Here is a 25771-nt window from a genome sequence, read left to right on the forward strand (position 1 = left end):
GCCTAGATCTTAAAAATCCCAGAGGATCATAAGGCCTTTGTCACCAGGCCTCAATGCCTATATTGATCCTGACATGCCTGAGGATGTCATTTGCACTGATTTCATAGGCTCCCCTGCCCCCACAGCTGACATTACATAATTGCGTGTTGCCTCATAACAAATCCATATGCGCATTCCTGGTCTCTAAGAGTGTAAGTACTAAAGATAGTTACCAGGGGAAGTGAGAAATCGCTTTCTCCTTGCCAGAGAAGCATCTGTTCTGTGCTGGATTCCCGTGAATAATGAACTTCTGTTGTCCATGTCGGAGTATTTCCAAGGGGCTCTGCTTAAGAATTTAATTTTATTCCTGCTTAAATATCTGGATGTTTACTTAAATATTTTTAATTTATTTTCGCAATTGTTTTCCCGTTTGCTCCCTGCCAGGCGGAAGGTTATAAGAACTGTCTTTTGGGGCTGTCACTTTTGTGCCTTCAGGTTCAACTTACCTTCTTGTTAATAACACATTTGAGGGACTAGAGAAATGGCTCAGCAGGTTAAGAGCTCAGGCTACTCCTCCAGAGGTCCCAAGTTCAGTTCCTAGCAGCTGCATCCAGTTAGTGCTTTCTGCCTGTGACCCCCAGCTCCAAGGGATCTGATGCCCTCTTGTGGCCTCTACTGGTGTATGCACAGGTCACACACACACACACACACACACACACACACACACACACACACACACACACATCGTGCGCACACACAGGCACACTCATTCACATAAATAAAAACAAATGTAGAGCCGAGTGGTGGTGGCGCAGGCCTTTAATCCCAGTACTCAGGAGACAGAGGCAGGTGGATCTCTGTGAGTTTGAGGCCAACCTGGTCTACAAAGTGAGTTTCAGGACAGCCAGGAGTACACAGAGAAATCCTGTCTTGAAAAAACAAAAACAATAACAACAGCAAAGTAAGTAAATCTAGAAACCACATTTAATTAATCAAGCTAACATTTAGTTGATAAATTATGCTCTCTATTAAGTAGTTATTGTGGCGTAAGTTTTATTTTTCATTTTTTAAATTTTTTTGGCTTTTTTTTTAATGAGACAGGGTTTCTCTGTATTGTTTTGGAGGCTGTTGGTCCAGCCCGGCCTCGAACTCAAGAGATCTGCCTGACTCTGCCTTCTGAGTGCTGGGATTAAAGGCATGCGCCACCACCACCTGGCTTGGTGTAAGTTTTAATAAACAGTTGGGTTTATATTTCTACAAAGCTGATGAATCAGAGTTGATGACTTAGGTCTGGTGCTTTCATACTAAGGAAATGCTCTTCCTAGAAAAGTCAAGCTATGGATACGAATGATTATTTAAATTATTTCAAATCGATCAGAATGTGCAAAGTGAAGTTACAGCCATGTGATAAAGTCTAGGGGCCTCGTGGAGTGCTGCAAACCTGTATTATGTAAGCGCCTTGATTGCTTCACATCAGGTAAAATGTTATAGAAAAATTTGGAATCATGTTCCTGAGGCCGGGGTCCTTTGTAGGGTGAAGAATCTATTGTAAAGTTCATTGTTTTGTGAATCAAGTCATTCTGTCAGAGGTAACACACCTTCATTTGCGTCTGAGTCAGGAGAGATCTAAGTACGGGATGTTGCAGTATCAGGACTCGGGCGTTATAATTCCTTACATCCGGGAATTTGTTTCTCCCTAGCCTTTCATTCCATCTATAAATATGACTACTAACCTGGTTTGAGGTTCAGGAGAGCCCTGTGGGTGGACTATTTCCAAAATTTGAGCAGCAAGGAGACAAAATGCCATGTGGCCTCTTCTGATGACACTATTTTAAGTGTTGATGGAGGACTTTCAAGGAAGGTCTGCACTAAAGTATGCCCTCAGTATGTTATGTTTGGGGTGGACTCTGCAAAAGCTTTGGAAATGTTCTAAAATTATAAGCCACAGAATTTCAGTGGCTGGGTTTAACTCAGGTGGTTTTGTTGCTTTTTTTGTATGAAGGACTAAGGATAGAACCCAGGACCTTCCGTGTGCTTAACAAACACCCTGCCCCCCGTGCCACCCCGGCAGCCCAGGATTTCAAAGTCATTCCATGTGTCCCATCAACAGGCATCGTCTCTAAGCCAGAAGAGTCAGGCTTGATGTTGTGAGAGGGGAATCTATAAGACAAGTTTCTAGACCATCATTAGCTGTTTCGATGTGAGCCCAGAGAAGGTTGAGCGCCCCCCCCCCCCCCATAGGTGTTCACGTCAGTTCTGGTAGTAATTCTCCTGTGGAGAAGAGTTGGCTAACAATGTAACCACACGGTATAGCCGGCCTGCCCTGGGTGGGTTACATTTTTAGACTTTGGGGGACAGAGTGACAACATTCTTCTAGCACATACGGTGCCTTTTTTAGAGTCCCAGAGTCTGCCCTTCTGGGTTAAATCTCCCTTCCTCTTCTCATGGGATTATTTATCTTTCTTTTTTGAGGAAAGGGAGAGAGGTTGCCCTGACTTGTCCTCAGCTCCTGAGATCAAGTAACCTTCCTGCCTCAGTTCCCAAGTATCTTTGACAACAGGTGTATGCCCTCTTGCTTAGCTTCTAACTGGGCTATTTTTAATGTTTCTTTTGTTTAACAAGAGAGAACTAACACCTGTAAGCTAACATTTGTCAGAACTTTAATTTTTATATTCAAAAATATTCAAAGAAAATCATGAACCAGTGACATTGGTTTCATCATTTTGGGAATTAAGACTCAAAAGGAACCTTAGATGACAGTGTTTAAATTTACAAAATCTCCCACCTATGATCTTCAGTTGAAAATATATGATTTTTTATATTTTTACCAATTTGGATGGTTAATGAATATTTATTGGACACATAAATGATGCATAAAGACCCACATGTATCACAACATCAGAGCTGGCAATCCAGGACCCATTTTCTCCGTGAAAGCGGCTGGCCCTGTTTCCACCGCTGTCTCTTACACTGTTTTTGCTTTATGAGGAGGACGTTCAAGAGAGGCTAGATCCAAGGTGTAAAAGTTGCTTGGGTGTCTGGGTGAATGTGGCTTTCTGTGGCGACTCTGATTTGCCTTTGTATTTCTCTGCCATGGGAACTGCTTCGTTAACTCTTACTTCATCCTCAAAAGGGTCAAATTAGTAAAGCGGTCTGTACCGTATGGCTGGAAAACGGCTCCAGTACTGAAGCTTTAATGTTGTATTAGATGGACTTGAGCATGAGGTGATTGGATCTATACGTCAGTTCTTAATTTCACTTACAGAAGATGAGAGTACTCATTTCACTCGTAGCTTGAACAGGAAGAAAGAGACAAGACTCGGCAATAGTTACCAGAGGGCGTTCCAGCTGGAGCAGGCACCCCCATTCTTTGCAGTGCTGGGGATTGAACCCTGGGCCTTGTACATACTGGGCAAGAATGCTACCATTGGCTTTCTTTCTGGCTCAGCTGTTCCTCATACCTTGCTGAGTTACACAGCACCTGGGTAATTAGCCCTTCTCGGAATCTTTCTAGATGTAACTGTGTTTAAAAAAGACAACAACAAGAAGCAGCATTGTGACTGATTTTGATCTTTTAAAACATCCTCAAAGCTTTTGTGGATAATTTCAGTAAAATTATTCATTTTGTTTAGCTGAGTGAGACAGTATAGGAAGAAATAGTACCCTGTAATTCTATCAGTGGCTTTGGAACCAAAGCAATAGCCAAATAGGACCTTTCAAATTCCTATTGCAGAAGAAATAGCTCCCTGATTTCCAGTTTAGAGCGAGAAAGGAGGCAAGAGAAATCCAATGGGAAAACATACATATGAAGAATTATTTATTGAGGGACATATGTGTGTGGAGAGAGAGAGAGAGAGAGAGAGAGAGAGAGAGAGAGAGAGAGAGAGAGAGAGAGAGAGAGAGAGAGAGAGAGAGAGAGAGAGAGAGAGAGAGAGTACAGTGCCATGGTGGATATACACAGGTCACAGAACACCTTTCAGAAGTTGGTCCTTCCTTCCCTCTTTTAACTAGTGTCTCTCTTGTTTGCACTGTGTGATACTCCAGACTGACTGACCCCAGAGCTTCCCGGTGAGCCTCTGATCTCCGCCCTTCTGTCTTGCTGAAAGAGTGCTGGGATTATAGATGCAAGTCACCACCTCTATCTTTTTATGTGGGGCATGAGCATTGAACTCAGATCTTATGGCTTGTGTGGTTAGAACTTTAAGTGGCTGAGCTATCTCCGTGCCTGTGCAGTGAGAGGTTTTTTGAGAATTAAGAATTTGCTCCAAATTCCAAGTGGTTTGTAAGCCGAGAGTGGTGTCTGAGATTACTTCCTGTTGTTTCATTCCCCACTTCCTGGTTTACTCAACACTGACCCCTCCTATTCCCAGCCTTCTCCCTGGGACTAGGGCCAAAGTCTGAGGCATGTGTTTCATGAGTCCCTTAAGATCACCATGTGAAGAAACAACGTTAGACCAGAAGGTGCCTGCCTCCACCAGCCTATGGAAGCCAGCGTTCACCCAGGGTGGGAGCAGGGCTGGGTAAGCTCAGACCTGGGTCCGGATCCCATACCACTGTCAGCTCTGCCTCTGTGGCAGACCAGCCATTCCTGCCTGCCATTGTGAGGGTTAGTGGCACAGCAGTAAATCCCCAATGGATGTCATCTTTTGTTACTCCATCGGAAGACCAGCTGTCCTTTCCACTGGCTGTCATCCTTGAAATGCCCGAGTCCCCCATCAAGTGCTATTTTTGTACATGCCACTGCGTGTACATGTTGGTAGCACAGAGTTGGGGGGGGGGAGAGTGGGGACAGGACGAGGACGACTTAGCATGAGAATGCCTGCTGAGCCCGGGCCGCTCTTACCAGGCGCATGCGCAGTAGGTTTTCTGCCACCATTAGCTTTGTCAGTAGATTTAGGAGACAGTCTGGTGTGATTTCAGTGCCACGTGTGAAGAGTGAGCTGTTAACTGTGAGGAAGTGCTCTTACAGGTGGTTGAATTGACCGTATGGCTTTGCTTTCTCACAAGTGGAGAGTATTCTCATCACAGGCCCAGAAATAACTAGAAGTTGGGTGGTCTTTGCAAATTAACCAGGGACATCCTTGTTTTCTTTTGCTTGTACAATTAGAGGAAGTTGAACCCTCCTCAATGTATCAAGGGTTGCATGGATACAAATAAAAGTGACCAAGTGTGACATACCCTAAGGGTATCTATCTTAGAAGAGATTTTAACATGACAGATAACCTTTTAATACAATGTGGTCTGTTGTTTCTTTTATCAGGTTGAAACCTCTACAGTTAGAAATACAGGTAACCTTTGACCTATAAAAATGCAGTTTCATTTGTCCAGCCTAATGCATGACTACCAAATGAGATATACCACATCGATTCCACTAGCGGATTACATCTGAGTGCAGATATAACCTGATTTGGGTCAGGGCTTGGCATTTCCATTTGTAATAGCACTTCCTTAGTTTGCTGGAGGGAAGCAACCCGAGTGAGTTTGAAGAGGATGTCCATCATTGTCTACTGTTACGATTCGTCACATCTCTGTCCTTCATTAAGTCATTTGCAACACTGCCAAGCCTTATGTATTGGGCCACAAGGCCTTCTTGTGGCTCATGAACAGGATCCAATAAGCTGTCTCCGAAGCCAGCTCATTGAAGTCATAGGCGGCCCATCACTTGTTTATAGTGCGTTTGAACTCTGTCACCACAGTTCCCCATTATATCCAAGCTCTCAGAACTACAGTCAGCTGCAGACAATGACCCTCATTTGGGAAGCAAAACTAACTAACTAAAATTGTGTGCGTGCTGGGCATTGAACCCAGGGCTTTGAACAGGGAAGCCATATGTAACACACCCAAAGTCTAATTCTACAGAATAATAGCCATTGAAAGTGTTCCTCTGTTCTCTTCTATGCCTCACTCTCTCTTCTTAATGCCACACCACACCCTCTGGTGGGCCCATGTTGTACTGTAAGTTGTAGAAAGCTCGGAGCTTTGCACAATTGGTTCCTAAAACGATGTGAGTCATCTCTTGCCCTGTTGCCCATTTGACCCACTGTGTAGATGAAATAACGCCATCTTGAGCATTCCTCTAATAGCCCACTGGGCAAACATTTATTTAGGTTCCTGAGGCTCTACCATGCACCAGTCTTATAAACAATGAGTTGTGATTGGGAGAAGGAGACGGGCAAATAGATAGCGTGGTTATGATCATGGAGAGTCTACCTGTAGATGGCAGGCACATACAGGAAGTCCGTTACACCCTTGGAAGCCTTCCCAGCGAAGGTGACTGATGCTGAATAGTTCTCCAGGAGATAAAAGGGAAGTGGGTGTCAGGTAAAGGGGGCCGCAGGATTCATGTGAAGAGCTGGGTAGATATTCAGGCATCGGTAGTAGGAGAAAATAGACTTATGTGTTAGGAAGCTTTTTCTTTGTTTGCATTTTGACTACCAGGGTGTACATTCTGTTCTCAGTTCCTTTATTAACAAATACGTTCTATAACGGCTTTTGGCTTTTTATTTCCTCATGTTAGTTACCTTTAAATTTGTGTCATCTGTGGGTATCCTCTTGTCTTTGTGGTCTCATTTAATTAAACTCGTGACCTTATGAAATTATTTAAAAGTTGAAAATGTGTGTGTTTCAGTGTGTGTCTATGTGTAAGTCTGTGCCATTGGTATGTCTGGTACCCAAGGAGGGCATCAGATCCCTTGAAATTGGAATCCCAGACAGTTGTCAGCTGCTGGATGCTGAAAACTGAACCTGGGTTCTCTGGGGTTGGGGGGCAAACAGACGGACAATGGGCACTCTGAAGCTCCTTACTTCATGTGGCGAAGCAACTAGGTTTTCCACCTGAGTCCGCTATTGTCTCCTGGCAAAGATCCAAAACTTGCATCCATTTTTTTCAAAGCTTTTGAGTTCCCTTTCCCTACCCACTTCCTTTTTCCTACTTGTCATGTCTTGTATTTTGGTTGAGTGGCTGTCATGCCTTTTTTCCCAGCTTGATCCTGCTGGGGTGGCTCTAGTCACATTTCCTACCTGTGCTGATGTAAACGGTGTTGCTAGCTGACTGTGTGTCCTAACAGTAGGTTCCCCCCTACCGCAACCCCAGCCGATGTCTTTATTGTGCAGTCCATTTGTGTTTATTGTTGCTATAGCATGATGGACCGGCCAGAGAAGTGATGCAGTGTGGTTGCCATTGAAAATCCTGCACTGTGCTTCCTCTCTCCTGAGGCTGCGTTGAGTGAGGCCTGCAACAATTCATGCCAGTTGGTTCATGGCCGCAGAGCCACCCTGCCTTTCGTTCATGCCTGTCTCCAATTCTAGTGAGTTCTAGAGGTCCAATATTGATCAGGCAGCTTCATTATCAACTTTTCATCCCAGGCAACCCCCCCCCCCCAATTCCCGATTCCATTCCCACTGTTCCTGAATCATGAAAGGTAAAGGAGGCGTAAACATTGCTTCTTTCAGATTGGTGGTTGTGACAAGAATTCTCTGCTGTTTGCTGGTCTGGTGTTTGGAAAAGGGGGTGGTTTGCTTCTTACCTTGAGCATGCAGTGTCTAAGTGTTAATGCGTGTTCCTTCCTTTGGTTGTTGATGTTGAAATATATTCTGCTGGGTTTTAGTAACAGTTTTGGCAAAGGAGGCTGTCCATTCTGCCTGTTGTTGTGAGTAAGCTGTGCAATGGTTCCATGTTTAGCAATTGTGTCCTGATTGTTTTGCTAATTCAGTGACTACAGACAAACCTCCTCAATGCTAATGGTCTTCATTGTTCTTTGTTTTTTAGATAGGCATTCAGTTTAGATCCTTTAGCTTGGAACTTGAATCAAAGTTACTTCTTATTCATTCTATAGACAAACCCAAAATTACGGTAAGGGTATATAGATTATGACTTCCAGGGTGAACTCTAGCCTGGTGTCAGAGGTGAGTGTCCACATCCTCCCTTCTTCGGTGGTTACTGGATTCCTTGGGTTTTCTGTGTTTCTGCATCACCATGCGCCTGGACAGAGTTGTTAGACAGCCCTGTCCTGAGAAGTCACTGTGCCTAAACCATGAGTCAGTAGTCTGAGATGCCAAAGTTGATGTGACTTTGCAACACACCCAGTCCCTGAGGAGACTTACCACTTCGGGAATGAACAGTGGACTTTCCAGTGCATGTGGGATTACCCTACTTGGCAGTGCTTCTCTGAGTCAGCCTTATCCATGGCACGGAGCTGTCTGACAATCGGGAATGAGGGGAATGGGTTTTGCCAGATGCTTCAGGGTACCTCACATCACTGAGGTGCACTGGGTGTGCCCCCAGCTTCTCACAAGGGAAGTATGCTGCTGCTGTGAACTTTCTTGGCTCTAGTTAGGATTACTGTGACCTTAGGCTACTTTATATAAACAGTCCCCTGACCTATGGACAGGGTGACATCATGCAAAAATGTCACCCAAGACTTTACATATGGAAAGGAAGTCAGTCCTCTGATTGCCTTCTTTCTACCCACAGGGAGGAAGAAAGCATCTCCTCTGCCTCCAGGGGCATTGGAGATTTGGAATAGGTGGGTGTCTTGTGCCTATAGTCTCCCTAGACTTGGTGACTCTTGAGATCTGTTTTATCCCTCCTCCCTTGGGAGAAAGAAGGTAGCAACATTATTTTGAGGGTGGTTAAGAGTAATCCCATGTTCTTGAGTTAGGAAACCACTGGAGTGTGCTGCGGAAGGTAGCATCATTTGTGTTCCTTTGGGCCTGCTATTAATTTTTAAAGTTTTTAAGCTGTATTAAGTGCTGACAGCCTTCCCCCACTAGGGGATGGTAATATTAACCTCAAATTCCCACATACTTTTTCCAAATGAAAGCCTCCTATAATTATCTTCTCTTCTTCTGCCTCCTCCTCCTCCTCCCCCTCCTTCTACTCCTCCTCTTTCTCCCCTTTCCTCAAGTTTGGCAACAACTAGTTAATTTTGAAGCTGCCAGAGCGATTATTTCAGTGTTGCACGGTGCCTTTGGGAGGCGAATGGAATCTCACCGTCTTTTTCCATCTGCTGACAAAATTCTCCTAATTTCAGAGGGCAATGATGTCACCCTTTAACAAGCAAAATATTTCTTACTAACCAGATGGGTCTCCTCGCCTGACTTCTTGGTAATGCAGTGGGGGTGGGGTGGGGGGAGGCGCACCATGTGCGTCATGTTTTATCTAGCTGTGGGCTTTAAATTGAACAGGATTGCTCTGAACTCGGCGAGACTAATTTTTGTAAACACAAACATTGCCATGATAAGAGTGACCCAAAGGTTCCTGTCATGACTGGACATGGCTCAGTCCTCGAGTGGTGGGAAAATCTTCAGTGTACCCAGGCAGAGCCAGAATACGGCCTTAAGGTAGGGAGGGATCTTGAGTACATCACTTCTTGGACCACGGCGGGAGGCAAGGCATGGGGAGGTGATGAAATCCAGCTTGGAGAAGAAGAGAGCAGAAACTGTTGTTGATTGATGTCACATGCTTCTTATGAAGCCCCATCAGATGGACTCTGTTTGTCCAACTAGACAGGCGAGCATCTGAGGTCAGAGTGGACCCGGAAATACAGCTTCGGGCCATCTCAACGCTAACCTCTAGGCCATGTAGGAACATGGATGTACCCCCCCCCCCCCATGCATAACAAGTGTTAACCACCCACTAAAGGGTCTCTCAGTTTTCCCAGCTGAGGATGCACGTGCAGGTCTACTTTTCCGTGTTCCAGGGTGATGCCAAACACTCCCAACCCGTGTTGTCATCGTGTCTCAGAGCTTCCTGTGTGCTTTTTCCTCCCGTGCTCCTCTCTCCTGTGATGTTTCTAACTTTAGGGAATGCTCCTTAGTCATGTTGGCACTTCTTGCTCTTCTGAATGCCTTCAGTCAGCACATTTGTTCGTTCGTTCGTTCGTTCGTTCGTTTGTTCATTCATTCATTCTTCGTTCATTCCAGTCAAGAAACGGCTAAGTAGTATCAAGATAGATTGGATTTTTATTTATCCAATTGGAAAAAAAATACAATGCTTAGGATTGGCAATGGTGAGGAATATAGTTAAGACAGCACATTTCTTCAGAGCAAGTTGTAATGTGTGTCAGAAGTCTTGGAGACATACACATCTCTTAAACCCGTTCATTCTAAAAATCTAATCATCAGTTCAGAGAAAAAGACTGTTAGACATGTGAATACATTTGCCACAGTATGTATCTGAGTCGGTTTGTGTTGGGGACATTCAAATGTCTGATGACAGGCACATTGTTAAGTAAATAACATACTTCTATGACGGAATGTTGTTGAATCACAGTATGTTGGTGTATTCTGTTAGTAGAGTATTTGTTGACATGGGAAAATTTTCTGCGCTTGCTTCTTAAGAAGTGGGTTTTGAAACAGTTTGAGAGGCATGTGTGGAGAGTGCCAGGGTTTCCCTAAAGAAAACCACAAGATCAAAGAGGGGGGAGGGGGCCTCCTCACTGACAGAGGAAAGTGATAGTCAGGTGTGTTGCTCAATCCCCTTTATGTCACTGGGATTACATATTCGTGTGTGTGTGTGTGTGTGTGTGTGTGTGTGTGTGTGTGTGTGTGTGAGAGATTTGATAGGCACAAATCAAAACACTGTCAATTTTTCTGAGTATGAGGGTGCAGGTTGTTTCATCTGTGTGGTTTTGCATTTTGCAGAGTTTTAATTGTTGTATAAGCACTGCACACTAACTGATTATGCCACTGGAGCACCCATTTTAATTGTTAGATATATGTCATGTGAAATAGACAGTAAATGTTGCTAAACTATAGCTACATAAGTGATCGTAACCATATCATTGTCATTGTGGGGTTCAGTGAGGGGACAGATAATTAATACAATAATGAAGGTATGCATGCCAAGTCTCTAGATTGGGGGTTCTCAGCCCTCCTAATGCTGCAGTCCTTTAATACACTTCCTCATGTTGTAGTGACCCCAATCATAAGATGATTCCATTGCTACTTCATGCCTGTAATTTTGCTAATGCTGTGAATCATAATGTAAATATCTCACATATCAGATATGTGGCCTCCATGGGGGTGACCCACAGGTTGAGAACCACTGCTGTAGATGGTTTGTCTAGGTTGTTGTGTAGCCACATAGGCTAAGACAGTGAAAGGCAAGGCTAGAAGTCCCCCTAAATGGCAGACAGAGCCATTGTAAGAAGAGGGCCCAGCCAGGGCACTGATGTGTGAGCACTCAGGAGCATGGGGCATTTGGGTGCTCTGAGGAGGTAAGGGATGAGAAGGTTGCTCTAGGAAACCCTTAACAGGGTGTCTGAAGAGTGAAGCAGAGCACCCCCAAACTGGGAGGAAGAGAAGGGAAGTGACCACACAGTTCTGTATCCCACGGCAAGGCCTTCGCAGCCTTTCTTAAGACCTAACGAGTAGCACAGAATTCAGGTGCTCTGAATGTGACTTTGAGCCTGTTTGTATACCTGCTTCGTTGAGGTAGGTTCAAGTCTACTGTTGAGAGAACAGGATCCCCCAGGCAGCAATATAAGAGTCTCTGCGTTAATTTTTCCAGAACCAAGAATTCTCTCAGGCTACTCTGTTTTTCAGATGTTTGTCCTGATGCGTGGTGAAGGCCGAGAACTGAGGGCTGGGGCTCAGGAGTCTAAGCATCTTCATTCCTGTTGAGTACATACGTATTCACGGATAACTTGCAATAGGTAGACACTCTGGTAATGGATTGCTGTAAACAGCTCCATGTATGCAAACCACGAGACTAGACCAGAGAGTTTCCTGTCTTCTGAAAGGTAAATCCCTATTGAGCCCCACATGGAGCCCAACATTATTTCTGTCGATGGCAGGCTTGTTCTCTGAGAGGTGGGGGCAGAGGTATGGAAAGGGGGTGTAGAGTCAGCTCTCTTGCACTCCCTCTTAGAAGATCCCAAGGAGCAGGCCATGGGTGGGTTGGTGCGTGTGTGTTGACAGGGAAGTCAGAAAGCCATCTTCCTTCTACACTCTTCAGTGTCTTCATCACCAATCCAAAGCTGAGGAAGTGTTCCATTGACCCAGGGCTCCCCGTTCTGCCAGGTAGCAGGTAGCAGGCTTCATACACAAGGAGTCGTCTATACTTCCATGAGAGAAGTTAACACCCATGCCTAAGGCTACCCACCTCCCCAGTGCTGGGGCCCATGCCTGCTGGCTGAGCTTCAGAGTCCTGGCTCCTAAACCCACCCAACCTTCTCTGCATTGGAACATTCTGTGCCACTTAACCCTGATTGTCACGGTGCCTCTAGCTTTATGGCTCTTCGTTGGAGTTTCTGTGTCCATAGCACTTAAAAGAGCCACTTGTGAGAATAAAATGGGCTCTGATTGAACTCCAGTCAGTAACAAGTAGAAGACGCAGAGGTAACAAACACTGCTGAACTCCAGGAACACCACGTTTTAAAATAGCAGCACTCTGAGATATATGTCTTCAAACCTAAGTTGTATTTAGGAATCGTAGTACCACCGTCGGCTATGATCACTCACTTTGAAGTGAAAACCAGCTTGTTCTGATACTAGAGGCAAAACCCTTTCCCCGGTAGGAAGTGTGAAGGAGCCGGCCCATAGGGGCCCACTTTCTGCCCCGTCCTTTCTGTTTGGGAAATAGAAATAGTTTATGGAATTAGGAAATGGGGTTTGCTAAATGCCAGAGTTGGTAGTACTTCAGCCAGACAACACCTGCCACGGTTTGTGTTGTGTGTGGCCCCGAAATGCCAGTGATGAGTGGTGAAGCCCAGGTGTGAGGGAATCGGTTTGCCATATAGGAAGCTGGATAATACAAGGAAGCTATGGTGAACCCTTGTGGGAGGAAGAAGAGGAAGTTTCAGAAAAGTAGAAGAGAGACTTCTGGGGCTGAAGACAGCGGAGAGGCATGAGGCTGGTTCGTTTTTGGCTAAAGAAAGAAGTCTCTGTTGGGGCAGGGAGGAGAAGCAGGTGAGGTATCCCCGCAAAGTGGGAAGGCGGGGTTCCCCCGCAAAGCGGGAAGGCGGGCTGGCAGTAGACCGGAGACTCTGGGCAAAGCGCGGTCTCCCATGAGTGAGCTTTGGGCCTCAATTCTTTTTTTTTCCACTTAAGTAAGCCCTGGACCTCCTCCAAAAAGCCCCTCTCCTGTTTTAAGTAGGCAGTAGTTGGCACTCATTGGTGAGCCCTGGGCTGCCAGGTATTTTATTGGTGTTGCATGATGGCCTATACAGAGAGGGACAAGAAAGAGCCACATGATGGAAGAGACGACCAGGCATGAATAGTGCGGGCTGCACAATGGGAAGAGATGACTTAACCAAGTGAAGTTAGCCGCGGGAAGATAGATAGGAATTGCACCACACGTCATGGAGACTTCTTTATATGGGTTTTCGGTTCTGTCTTGTTTAGAGGATGTTCTGTTCAAATAACAGCATGTGCCTGGTGCTCCCCAGAGACCCCCGAGGAAATTGAATGATCATCTTGTGACATGTGCCTCGGGCTCACTGTTCTAGAATGTACGGGAACTCAGCTGCCCTGAAATGACTGTTAAGACAATTTGGGAAGACAGTTTTAGAAGCCTTGGGGAAGGGGAAATAGCCTGCATTTACTCTGGCAGTTAAAACAGGGGAGAAAGAAAAGAATTGAGAGAGAGAGAGAGAGAGAGAGAGAGAGAGAGAGAGAGAGAGAGAGAGAGAGAGAGAGAGAGAGAGAGAGAGAGAGAGAGAGAGAGAGAGAGAGAGAGAGAGAGAAGAGAGAGAGAGAGAGAGAGAGAGAGAGAGAGAGAGAGAGAGAGAGAGAGAGAGAGAGAGAGAGAGAGAGAGAGAGAGAGAGAGAGAGAGAGAGAGAGAGAGAGAGAGAGAGAGAGAGAGAGAGAGAGAGAGAGAGAGAGAGAACTCAAGAGAGAAAACCACAGTCATAAACCTTACAATGGTAGTTTCAAAAATAGCCTGGAAAGGTGTCTACTTTCAGTCAAGACCACTCCCTTCAGGGAGTGCTTGGAGCCCCATCTGCAAAAGCTGTTTTAGAGTTCAGTCACTCGGAAGGGCTAGTCCTCTGTCCTGAATTTGCTCAGATTCTCGCGGTCTTTCTTTCTTTCTTTCTTTCTTTCTTTCTTTCTCTGGAATTCCATAGACAGTAATTAAGGAACTGGAGGCCAGCAGGAGGTCAGGGAGCCTTCCTCAGTGAAAACAGGGATTGTTGACCATGCACAACACTCCCTTTTTTCCTTGTGGTGAATAGGAGATTTGCTTAGAGCTGATGACTTATGCCTTTCTTACAAGTTATACAGTTAGCAAGCGACTGGGGAATCAGGCAGCAGGCAGAGAGAGGCTAATTGAATCCAGTCAGTGTCCTGGTGCACTTCTTCGGATGTTGGGCTGTGACTGGAAGAGCCTGCCCGATCATGTAACTGCAGAGAACATGTTCGCAGGAGCGCCTGATCCGACTTGGAGATTGCAGGACTGACGAATCAAGAGTGAGATTTGCTCCGAGTGGGGAGGTGGAAAGGGTACCTACCGCACCTTTGCAAAACTGCCCCTTACGCCTGCTAAATGCCGAGGCCGGTAAGTGGATGAATGCTTTTGTTGTGCGAAAAGAAAACTTTTCTGTTGCTTCAAGAAAAAGGCTTTCTGCTCGCTCCTGCTTGGGTGCAACTTTCGTGGCTTCCCAAGTTTCTCTGGCTCTGTCCATTTCCCCCTAGCTACTTCTCTGCCTTCTTGCCCAGTGGGCTTATCCAGTTACCATACATGACTCTTGGAGAATACCAAATATTATTTTGAGAATGAGAAAGAATGAGCAGACACGGGCTGGAGCCACTTTGCGACTTGGGCTGACTCTGTGTGAAGGGCTTAAATCCAGACAGCATTCGGCATTGTTTTCAAGAAGTCTACGATTAGTTGGCTTTCTTCTCATAACTTTTAGAATCATTGCAGTGACAGCTTGGCTGTGGGAAGTGGAAGTGTGTATGTCTTCTTATGGACTGAGCTCAAACAAAACTCTTGTGTGACTCCCCCATGCAAGTACATTTGCAATTGAGAAATACTTCTCACAAATGCTTCTGTATTTATTGTATGATGGTGTATAGCTCCGGGGGAGATAAAGAGACAGAGTCTGGTTTTTCTGATTGCTCACTGTGATAGTATGTCTCGGGTTTGGAGCTGGGGAGGCAAGCGGTAATGTGTGCTCAGGATGGTCTGCTATGCTTCTCCCTAAGGGATCTGTTTGTTCCTTGCAAGCATGGATTAACATTTATTCCAGCACATTCGTTGCTACCGTGCCACTAAAGTTTTTGGAAACCCGCTTATTCTGTACATCACAGACAGATGTAAGATTTGTTTGTTATAAGGTCCGGTGAAGTATCTGCTTCAGGCAGCGCTGACGGGCTTAGGATGAGCGGTAAGAGGAAGGCTTTTGGAACATGCCAGCACACAGATCTTTTCATTTACAGATGTGTTTAATTTGCCCCCCTCCCTTCTGATCATCTTGCGTGTAGTTGTGTTATAAAAAGTTCTCCACGCTGGCTCCATGGCTTTTCCCATTAGAGCATCACAGATGTGTCAAAGGATGCACTTGTTCCAAGAGAAGCTGGGGAGAAAGGAGGCTCCGCCCTCGTGTCCATGCCAAATGGCCCCATAGATGCTTTACTCAGTGCCTAGCAGGCGAAGGGTGCGCTATCTCTTTAAAGCAGCTATAGCTTTGTGCCTTGGCTTGGTCAATTTGTTATGGTTTAAAACTGTGGAGCCAGCTGTCTGCAATCTGATGTAATGTTGCCATGGAAACCAGAAATGAAACACTTAAGCATTCACCACAGAATTACTACATATAGCATTAGCCAAAGTAATTAAAAGTTGAGCCATATGGGTTTTCTGGTGGAAAAAAATCTGCAGCAGAAAGCTTGGAAATGCAATGTTTCTGTTTACAGTACTGCAAAGGCATTTTGCACATCTTTTGGTGGGATCATGAGGTCCACCCCCCCCCCCCCGCCCCCGATGGCTTGGGATGGGGCAGCTAAAGCTAATGGACTTCACCCTCTTGTCTATAAGATGATCAAACTAATGTTTACTTTAGGGATCTTTAGTAAACTAACAAAGAGGTGCAGGGGTATAGAGATGGGAAAATGTTTTGAGTATGTGCGAACATATGCTTTTAGGTTTTTGTTTTGGTTTATGTGGATCTGTGTTGGTTATGAGTCTGTTTATTAGAATCATTTATATACAAAGTAGAAATCCTTTAGTGTACAAACCCCTTGGGTAGGAAGGTTTTTTTTTTCCCAAACACAATATTCATTTTCCACTCATCAAGACTCTGTCTAAAAAATACTTATTTTAAAAATTACATGCACATATTTTTAATGATTCTTAATTTAAAAGATTCTCATCTCCCTTTTATGATAGTCAATTTCATGAATAAAAGGCACATTGTATATACATACATAATATACATATATATGTTAAAACCATGCTATGTGGCTTGTGTTTAGAAAGTAACACATGGTTATTTGAAAGAGAAATATACAGTGAAGAATTTATTACTCAATTTAGAAGAAATTCAGTCTCTTGTGTCTTTATACAACAGCTAGACTATTGTATCACAAGTCTCTTCCCTGGGACTCCAGAGGAATCCAGAAGTTGACCCTCCCCATCAATAAAAACTGTCTTGAAGACTACTCAGGCTGACTGTAGAGGAATCTTCTAATTAAAGATAACATGCATAAGTATACACTTCTCCAGTGACTTGCTGTGTCAACCTGCCTGGGGTCCAAAGCATGACACAACAGAGGAAGTCCATGGTTGAGAGCTGTCAGTGGCAGATGTCTCCGGAACCTCCACTGACTTAGAAAAGGAATACCATCAGTTTAAAGTTCTCCAGAGTTCACGTTCCTCAGAAAGGAGGTAGAACATGTGAAAGAGATTAAGGAAGTACCTGGACTATGTCATTCTTCACCACAGTGAATGCAGGCCCAGGAGAGGAAGGCTCTGGAAGAGAATGTTGGCTTTCAGTCTCACATCCTGGTGTGACTGTTTTTATTTCTTCCCGGAAATTTCATGCAAAAGTACCCTTTCCTATCTATGCACACCTTGTGTCTCTGTAGAAGAGTTTTGTGTTATTGACTTCTGGATTCCATTCCTTTCTGCGCACTCCTAAGCCCCTCCCTCCCCAGTACACAAGCCACCAGCAGACACTACCAACAGACTAGCTCTGGAGTGTGTTTACATCGCTGGGTTTAATCTCACAATCTAGCTTCCTGTCTCTTAAGTATAAGCAGTTGGTGATTATTTCAACCTTGCCTTGACTCTGGAATTTATAATGTCAGGGATAGATGCCTAGCCTGGTTTTGTTTGTTGTTTGTTTTTGTTACTGTTTGAGTGTACAGAGGCCTTGTGTAATATCAAGTTAATTCTAACGTTTGCATTGCTGCTGGCACGTGAATTGCAATGAGAGGATGCAATGTTTTGAAACACTTGCATGAATTCAGTGCCCTGTGGGTTACTGAGGTGTTCACGGCCCAGAATGAGGGTAACCAAGTTCTCATGCCTCTGGTTGGCCACTCTGACCATTTCATTTCATTACACGTCAACAGTTCAACAAAGTAGAAATGAAATTTAAACCAGATGTGTATCATTTTGTATTTGGAGCTAAACTTCCTATTTTAACTTTTTTTTTAAACCTTGAACCTTTGAACTAAGTGCATTATCCCTAATTGTTCAACATAACTGCCCTTTTCCTTCTAGTCTGACAAGTAGATAGTGGGCAATTTTTTAAAAGATTTGTTTATTTACATTTTATGCGCATTTGTGTTTTGCCTGCATTTATGTGGATGCCGGATCCCCTGGTACTGGAGTTACAGACTGTCATGAACTCCATGTGGTTGCCGGGAATTGAACCCAGGTCCTCCGGCAGAGCAGCCTGTGATGCTCTTAACTGCTAAGCCATCTCTCCAGCTCCACAGAGGGCAACTTAATTGTGAATTTTTCAGGCAGTGTTTTCCTAGGAATTTTAGGGAAGTTGGACATAGATGCACACGCACTTCACAGGCAGGACAACCGAGGAATATTCCAGTCTGATGGTTTGCTGAATCTGTGCTAATTAATCATCAGTGAGTGAATTGTTCAAAGATGGTTGACAGGAATAAAGTACAGTGGCTCCATGCTGTCATCTCCAAGGCCAGGAGGTGGCAGAAAATGAATCAGGCTTATCCAGGAGAGAGTATTACCATGTGGAGAAAAATATCTGTGCACTCCCAGCATGCACCATTTCCTTTCTGCCAACACTTATTTACCCATTTTGGGGCCTATAAAATTGAGATTAGGGAGAGCTTTCCTTGGGGAAAGTCCCCTAACTGGTTTGTTTTGTTTTGTTGGGGGGGTGGGGTGGGGGTGGGGTTGAGTCATCGCTCCCCCCTAAGAATTGCACTGAGGACATGAAGGGATGCTGTTGTCAAGATGTACACGATGAACTGGACCCACTCACTGCCTGCAGAGTATGCCGAGGCTGGGGTGCTTCCAAAAGGCCCCAGCACCCGGCCGGGTGGTGCAGCCGGCCACACTCGGCTCCAGTGGGTCAGTGGGAAACTTCCTTTGCTTTTTCACAGTAGAGGAAGCTGCATACGGAATGTTGGAATGGACTTGGAAATGAAGCCCTCATTCTGTTCACAAGGAAAGGGTTGTTTTTAGCCTGGATCACTGCTATGGAGAGAGAATCCCCCCCTTGTAATGTTTGATACTTGAGGGAAAACAGCTGGGCCAGTGCTGCGTACTTGAATCGCTGTAAAATGGAATGGGATTCTGGGGAATATGGACTGTACTGTATGGCTGTAAAGGTCATCTTTTTCCCTCGTCTCTTTGGTGGAATGTGGGGCTGTCCTCAGCCTTGCCTCGTGAGCCTCAGAAGGAGTTGGGGAGGTGGAAGGGGATGGCTGTGTGATGTGGCAGGCATTTCTAACAAATAGGAAAAAAGGGCTTTTTTTCCCTTTCTTTTTCTCTCTTTTTTTCATTACTTCCCCCTTTTCTGCCTTCTGGTTTTAATTTTTTTTTTAAGGGGGAGGGTAGGTGCTGGAAAAAGTCAACAAGATTTTGGTTTGGAGAAGTGGTTGATGACCACGCTCAACAGCAAGTCCCAATGGGCCAGACAGAGGAGAGCCTGGCCCAAACCACAGCAGCGTAACTGGAATTGCATGGCTAGCTTGAGGAGAAAGTCCTGCTGGACTTGGCTTGAAAGACACAGGGAGTGAGCGGTGTGATGGGACAGACACCCACATGGTCGTCAATGCCAAGAATGTGTACTTTGTCCCTAGGACAGGCTCTCTGCTGATTTAGGCCGTCTCAGTGTATGTGGGGTTTTTGTAACCCTGTTGGGTAGATTTGTTGATGGCCCAAGTTTGGCTGTGGAGCTGTGGGTATTTGGCCTTGGCTGAGACGCCAGCTATGCCAGCAGGGAGGGAGGGCACCGTTCTGGAGCAATTAACTGATTAACTGTCCCTGTGTTTCTTTGCCAGTCAAGAGAACAATCGGATGATGAGACGGAGGAGTCGGTGAAGTTTAAGAGGTTACACAAGCTGGTAAACTCCACTCGAAGAGTCAGAAAGAAACTAATTAGGGTGGAAGAAATGAAAAAGCCCAACACTGAAGGTAAAAAACAAAACAGGGGTGGGGGCAGTTCTTTTAAAAGAAACTACTTGGGGTCACATTTTCAGTAGAAACAGAATAGGATTTCAAGTAGGAAATGAATTGTGTTCTGCCTGAGTCTGACAGTTGTCTCTGTGCCAGCAGGGCAATGCTCAATGTTCTGGAATGAAGGGTCCTGGTGTCAGGTATTTTGGGCACTTAGTAATTCCTTGTGACAGAGATGGGAAATGGCTAGGGTCTGACAATAAAATCTGAAGGTGTGGTACAGCTTTAATTATGAGCTTACGTTGCCATATATAACCAATATGTTCTCAGCATAAGCCTCTCTTCCATAGAGGACCAGAGTCTGTAATGCAGTGGAGTTCTCATGCAAATCTGATACACCATGCATCCATCTTGCAAAGCTACCGGGCAATCAAGGCTCTTAATATCCCTTCAAAGCCTCAGGGCTGCTTTGTTCTTCCAGGAAACAATCTCGAGTTGCTATTCAAAAGGGGCATTGAGGACCTTCAATTGGAAGGGGATCCTTAAGAGCTGGCTGGGAAGATGAAACAATAATGTCAACATATCAACTGGGGATCATCAGAATGAAGTTACCTTTGAATTACGATTATGATTGTTTAAATTAGGATCTTATTTATTTTCACTTTTAGTTGTATGCATAAATATAGAACTCTACCTAAAAAAAAAAAATCAGATAAAAGCTCAATATTCCTGACTGTGGTTACAGCAAAAGGCCTATAACCCCAGCAATCCTGAGCCAGAGAGGGAGCACTGTGGGTGACATAGTGACACTCTGTCTTACCCCACCCAGCTATTAAATTTTCTTGTTTATAAGACCATAGTGATTAAATTGGGGAAATACTGGGCTGCTTTAATAAGAAAATATAGAGCCCTTTTTGACCTTTGTAAATAAAGCCAAATTATACACAGGGAACTGAATTTTTTCTTACTTCAAAGATAGGGGTTTCTTGTTATTATTGATACTTTCTAATTCTGTTTGTTGTTTGTTTTAATTCTTTAGGATAAAATTGAAGATTCTGGTAGCTGCAAAAGAATGGGGGGAGGGGAAAGTTGGCAAGATAAATAAGCTTGATGGATAACTTCATAAATGTGGACTTACCTTTAGTTCTGAGGTTGCATGTGAATGTCCGTTGATGTAGTAATTCTGTTTCTATTTGAATATAACGTCGGTTTCTATTTGGATGTTTTAATACCTGTCTGGCCAGTGTTTTCTCTGTGCTGAATATATAAGTTTTCCTCACTCAATGGCAGGTCTTACTGAAATATGAACATGGGAAAAAAGTTGTACTTTTCTAGAGAACCATGCATTCACTCACCGAGTGTACCTTGTCAAGCAGACCTCACGCAGGTGCCAAAATCAGATCTCAGCTACGGGGCTTATCCATCAGTGGATAAGTATGGAGGCCAGTTTATCCAGCAGGACTTGTCCTGTGGCAGCCTTTATGCCACAGTAGTATCTTATACATCTTGAAAACATACAAATTTGCAGAGGATATCAATTCAGCTATGTCTAGGGGTGGGGGAATGGCAAAATACCAAAAGAGACAATTGGGGTCCAAAGCGATCGCCTTATGCGCTTCTACTTATGAAGTCATCTGAGTGTGCCTGGGCCTCACAGATGAAGGCAGGCTGAATGAACTCACTACAAGCCTTGCTCTGGTGGGTGATGGATGAGCTGGGAGAGAGAGAGAGAGAGAGAGAGAGAGAGAGAGAGAGAGAGAGAGAGAGAGAGAGAGAGAGAGAGAGAGAGAGAGAGAGAGAGAGAGAGAGAGAGAGAGAGAGAGAGAGAGAGAGAGAGAGAGAGAGAGAGAGAGAGAGAGAGAGAGAGAGAGAGAGAGAGAGAGAGAGAGAGAGAGAGAGAGAGAGAGAGAGAGAGAGAGAGAGAGAGAGAGAGAGAGAGAGAGAGAGAGAGAGAGAGAGAGAGAGAGAGAGAGAGAGAGAGAGAGAGAGAGAGAGAGAGAGAGAGAGAGAGAGAGAGAGAGAGAGAGAGAGACAGAGAGAGACAGAGAGAGACAGAGAGAGACAGAGAGAGAGGTCTTAGAGGGTCTGCCTCCTGTCCCCCATGTTTCCAGGCTCTCTGAGGTTCTTATTGGCGGGAGAGCCAGGAGGTGGGATAGGCTACTTTGTGAGATACTTCTCTTCCCCAGTGCCCTTGGACTTACAGAGATAGAATTGAGTCACTGATTGCCTGCACACCTGTGCCAGCACTAAGGCAAATAATCCTGTATTGGGATGCGTTCTGCATAGAGTCACTTTCCCACGCATTGAGAATTGATGTTGCCTTTTAATATGCCATCCCTGGGATACACATCAGAGACAGGCACTTACTCATTTCGCCAGTAAGGAGACTGAGATAAAGAACCCGGGGAACTTTCCTCAAGGTCACGCAGCCTGCCAACCAGCCAGCCAGACCTCCTCAACATACCCTGCCCCCCTGGACATCCTACAGCTCCCGAGAACTAGCGACTTTCCAGCCCCTCACCTGGTCCTCGCCCGCTGCATTGATCTCCCAGGTATACCCTGGCACAGCAGCCCTGGATAGCACTAAACCCTGCCCACTCCTGTGTGTTGTCCTGTGCCTCACCCCTCCCCAGAGTGCACGAGTACTGCTAAGCCAATAGAGAACCATCAGCTTCTGTGTGGTGCCTTTAGCCACTGAGGAAGCTTCCTGTGTCCCTGTGATGACTTCATGCTTACAGTAACCATATGGGCTATTATGCTGTGGTAGAGGAGGCTCAGAGAGAGACACATACCCGAGGTCCCTGAACTATGGCGTGTGCAGGGCTGTATCTTTGCGCTAAGTGGTCCCACACCCTCCTCTCAGAAGCCCGTTTCCTGGGTGTTTCCGTCTCAGCTGCAGTACGCTAAAGGGCGTTGTGAAGCAGGCTGCGCAGTGTGCAGGGGCAGCGCTCACCTGGCTCTCTGCTCCTGCGATAGCGAAGCTGTTCCCGTTGATCATGGTAGGAGAAGCATGGTGCATTCAGGGAGCCGAGGCTGCGCTTCTGGGCTGCCTCTCAGACGCGGACAGTAAAGCCCGCCTGCACAGGCCTGCTCACAAAGGCTGACACAGCCTCTTCGGAGGCATTTCCCTGTTCCGCTCAAAGTTCCTTACCGGGAGCTGCTTTACCAGCCTAAGGCTGCACATGTCACAAACATGTGCGTCCCCGACAGGGCCAGGCCCGATTGTGACAGGGGTGTTTAAGCTGCTGATGAGCACCCTAAAAACACTCCAGAAGATGTTTGGACTGCCAATGAGTGGCAGCAGGTCCTTAGAGCACTGGGCAAAGCCCACCAGGCCCCCATGGAGCACTTTGGGACTGCGTTGCTTAGACTTTTCACGGATCTGTGCTACCTGGAGGAGGTGACATGGCCTTGTTCATTTGCTGCAGGCCTACCTCTGCCGCCAAGCTGGCCTCCAGTCTTAGCCCAGTTGCTTCTTCCTGGGAACATGGCACAATCTTTAGAAGTAACTGTATTTACTTGGGGGAAACATAAGTGTCTCCTTACCTGGTAGGCATCTGGAGGAGAAATCAGGAAGCAGCCCTCATGTTTGTGTATTGTCTGTGGTTTGACTAAATCCAGTCTGAGCCTGGACCTTGCCTTAAACTCTCCCCAAAGGTCCTGAAACAAACATTTCTGGGTTTGGGCATTGTATGGATTTTTCCCTCTTCACCTGTCCTTCCGTATCTGCCACTCACTGCACACAAACTGGAGTTTGCTCTTAAGTGGGATTTCCCAGCAGAATTCTTCTGCAACAACCACCCATCCAGTTAGAAAGGGGTAGCCACTTTTAGAGTCTTCCAGAAGCAGGTGCCGTTTTTACCGCCTTCCCTCTCTCTTTCTCCCTGACACTTGACCACTCGTTGGCACCTTTGTCGCAGCTGGAATGTATAGTGCTCTCCTCCTGTCCCAGGGAACTTTGTATGTTTCCCCCTCTCTGCTGTTCAGCTGCTGGAGAGCTGCAAGGCTCCAATGTTTCCGTATAATTAAGGGGTGCAGCCCGTTGGGATCACTACACCCACAGCTTGACCTACTTCCTCCCTCACATCTGTTCACATAACACATGCAGAAAAGAACTTGGCTCTCCCGCCAGCACGTCCAGGCCTTTCCACTGGCCTCCTTCAGAGGGCTTGGCTCGCTACCTGGCCCCAGAGAGAGCTTCAAGGCCTGGAAGCCTGAGCCCAAGTGGAACACTCAGTGAGCTGCTTGCGTGTCAAGGCCCTTAAATGCCCTTGCTGTTTCCTCCGGGGCTGGGTGGATGGGACTGTCTGGCTGGGATCACTCAGTTCCTTGGCTTTTTGTATTTGGCCGGTAGACTGGAGACCATTTGTCAATCACATTTGCGAGTATAACCCTTTATGATGTTTTCCCCACCCAAACTCTCTTGGAGATTTAATCACTTAAATGGCATATGTACCAATAAAAAAAAATCATTGTCTGCCACATGGCATTCATCACACTCTAAGTATAAAAGCCACTAGAGCCGACATAAAGGGCCTTTCGGGATGGGGACGACCGAGCCTAGCTTCTGGGGATTGCACTTACAAACCCGGGTGGCAATTATCTTGAGGTGCTAGCATATATCACGGTAATGACGAGCCTGGATTTTGTAAATGGCATTTCTAATAGGTCAAGGAAGATGTTGATCCACAAACCGGGTTTGAATGTGAAGCTTCACACATGCTAAATCTGGACAAGCCCCTCGCTACATTTGAGCTATAGTCCCCATCTCTGTTTTGTTGTGGTTTGCTTTCTGGAGTCAGGGTCTCATGTAGCTCAGGCTGGCCTTGAACTCTGTATTTAGCAAGGGATGGCATTCCAGTCCTGATCCTTCTGTCTCCAGGAGGACTGACAATCAGGAACAGTAACACCAGCAAGCGTTTATTTGGAGTCTCCATTAAGTTGATGGGGCTGATCTTGAACTTGCCATCCTCCGTCTCCACAGTAGCTGGGATTACTGGCCTGTCCCGCCAGATCCAGCACCTCACAAATGTTTAACGCTGTGCTCCCTTGAAACCGTACCATGCAGTTGGATTGCCTTCTTTGTTCCTTGTGCATTGACATGAGTCATGTTTGTGAAGAAAATCATAGTTCTGGCAGGAGGAATGTTCCCATTAACCAACGGTGTGAGCTAACTTGTGATTTACAGGGATAGGCAAAGGTCTTTGGGCCACTCATTCACAAGAGACCCCGTGTTGATTCCCTTCCAGGTGGAGAGGAGCATGTGTTTGAGAATTCCCCGGTCCTGGATGAAAGATCCGCACTCTACTCTGGAGTGCACAAAAAGCCATTTTTCTATGATGGCGCCCCGGAGAAACCTCCTGAAGACGATTCGGATTCTCTCACCCCATCTCCATCATCTAGCAGCCTGGATACTTGGGGAGCTGGCCGGAAGTTGGTCAAAACCTTCAGCAAAGGAGAGAGCCGGGGCCTGATTAAGCCCCCTAAGAAGATGGGGACATTCTTCTCTTATCCAGAAGAAGAAAAGGCGCAGAAAGTGTCCCGCTCCCTCACGGAGGGGGAAATGAAGAAAGGCCTTGGGTCCTTGAGTCATGGGGTAAGTACCGATGGCGTTTTCTTCTATGACAACCATCGGCGTAGGCACCACTTTCTGGTGTCCCTGGAGGAGGTTCAGAGTGTCCGTAAGCAAATCCGCTTGAAGAAAACGGATACTAACTACTCGTGTTCCAGAACTTTTCTCTGCCAACGTCCCTCCAGAAAAGGAGTAAATGGCACCACCTGTGACCTGCTGCCCCGGCAGAAGCCCAAGGGGGGCGGCGGCTGCGGCTTCCCTGGCAGGAGGGGCAGAGGGCGCACCTCGGTCAGCGAGTTCAATATCACCTACGTGGTGGAGCGGAGTCTCTACAGCCACCTGAACCTGACCCAGCTCGTGCGTCCTGCCTCAGACAGGACGCTGAGCAAGGCTGAGAAGCAGGACCTGAGGCGGTGCTTGCTGGAGGAGGATGAGGAGGCAAAGAGGAAGTGGGCTGCCACGGTGGACCGCTGTACAAAAAGGGTTCTCTTGAGAATCCACCAGAAGTCCGTGAGTCGCCAGGATGGCCGTGAGGAAGGCCTTGTCATTTCTGTGATGTGCAGTCAAGCATTATGGCCTCTCTTCTCACAAAGCTGTCTTCCTGTCTTCGACTCATCTCTTCCGGGGTCCATTCCACTGCCACCTCCGACCTCTAGTCCTTTCTTTAGTAGGG

The 25771-nt window shown here is 46.0% G+C and overlaps 1 protein-coding gene and 1 long non-coding RNA gene across 6 annotated transcripts in view; one reads left to right on the forward strand and one right to left on the reverse strand.

Annotated features, from left to right (window-relative positions):
- The window catches only part of Sash1 (SAM and SH3 domain containing 1), a 217634-nt gene that overhangs the window by 163784 nt on the left and 28079 nt on the right, over window positions 1-25771 (forward strand). For 2 of the 5 annotated variants that reach the window (XM_040728178.1, XM_040728177.1), the window contains exons 9-10: window positions 19412-19544; window positions 24776-25608. In XM_040728178.1, coding sequence (XP_040584112.1) covers window positions 19412-19544; window positions 24776-25608 — 966 coding nt within the window. Of the gene's footprint in view, window positions 1-13796; window positions 14481-19411; window positions 19545-24775; window positions 25609-25771 lie in introns of those variants that run through there. The other 3 variants (XM_040728180.1, XM_040728181.1, XM_040728179.1) reach the window with 3 other exon arrangements.
- LOC121132822 lies at window positions 19794-24780 on the reverse strand. The gene is made up of 3 exons (XR_005869468.1): window positions 22480-24780; window positions 20665-20822; window positions 19794-20079 (listed from the first exon to the last, which is right to left on the reverse strand). It is a non-coding gene; the product is annotated as an uncharacterized LOC121132822 (long non-coding RNA).

This window comes from Mesocricetus auratus, unplaced genomic scaffold (genome assembly GCF_017639785.1).
Source record: "Mesocricetus auratus isolate SY011 unplaced genomic scaffold, BCM_Maur_2.0 Super-Scaffold_100018, whole genome shotgun sequence".
Classification (NCBI taxonomy): domain Eukaryota; kingdom Metazoa; phylum Chordata; class Mammalia; order Rodentia; family Cricetidae; genus Mesocricetus; species Mesocricetus auratus.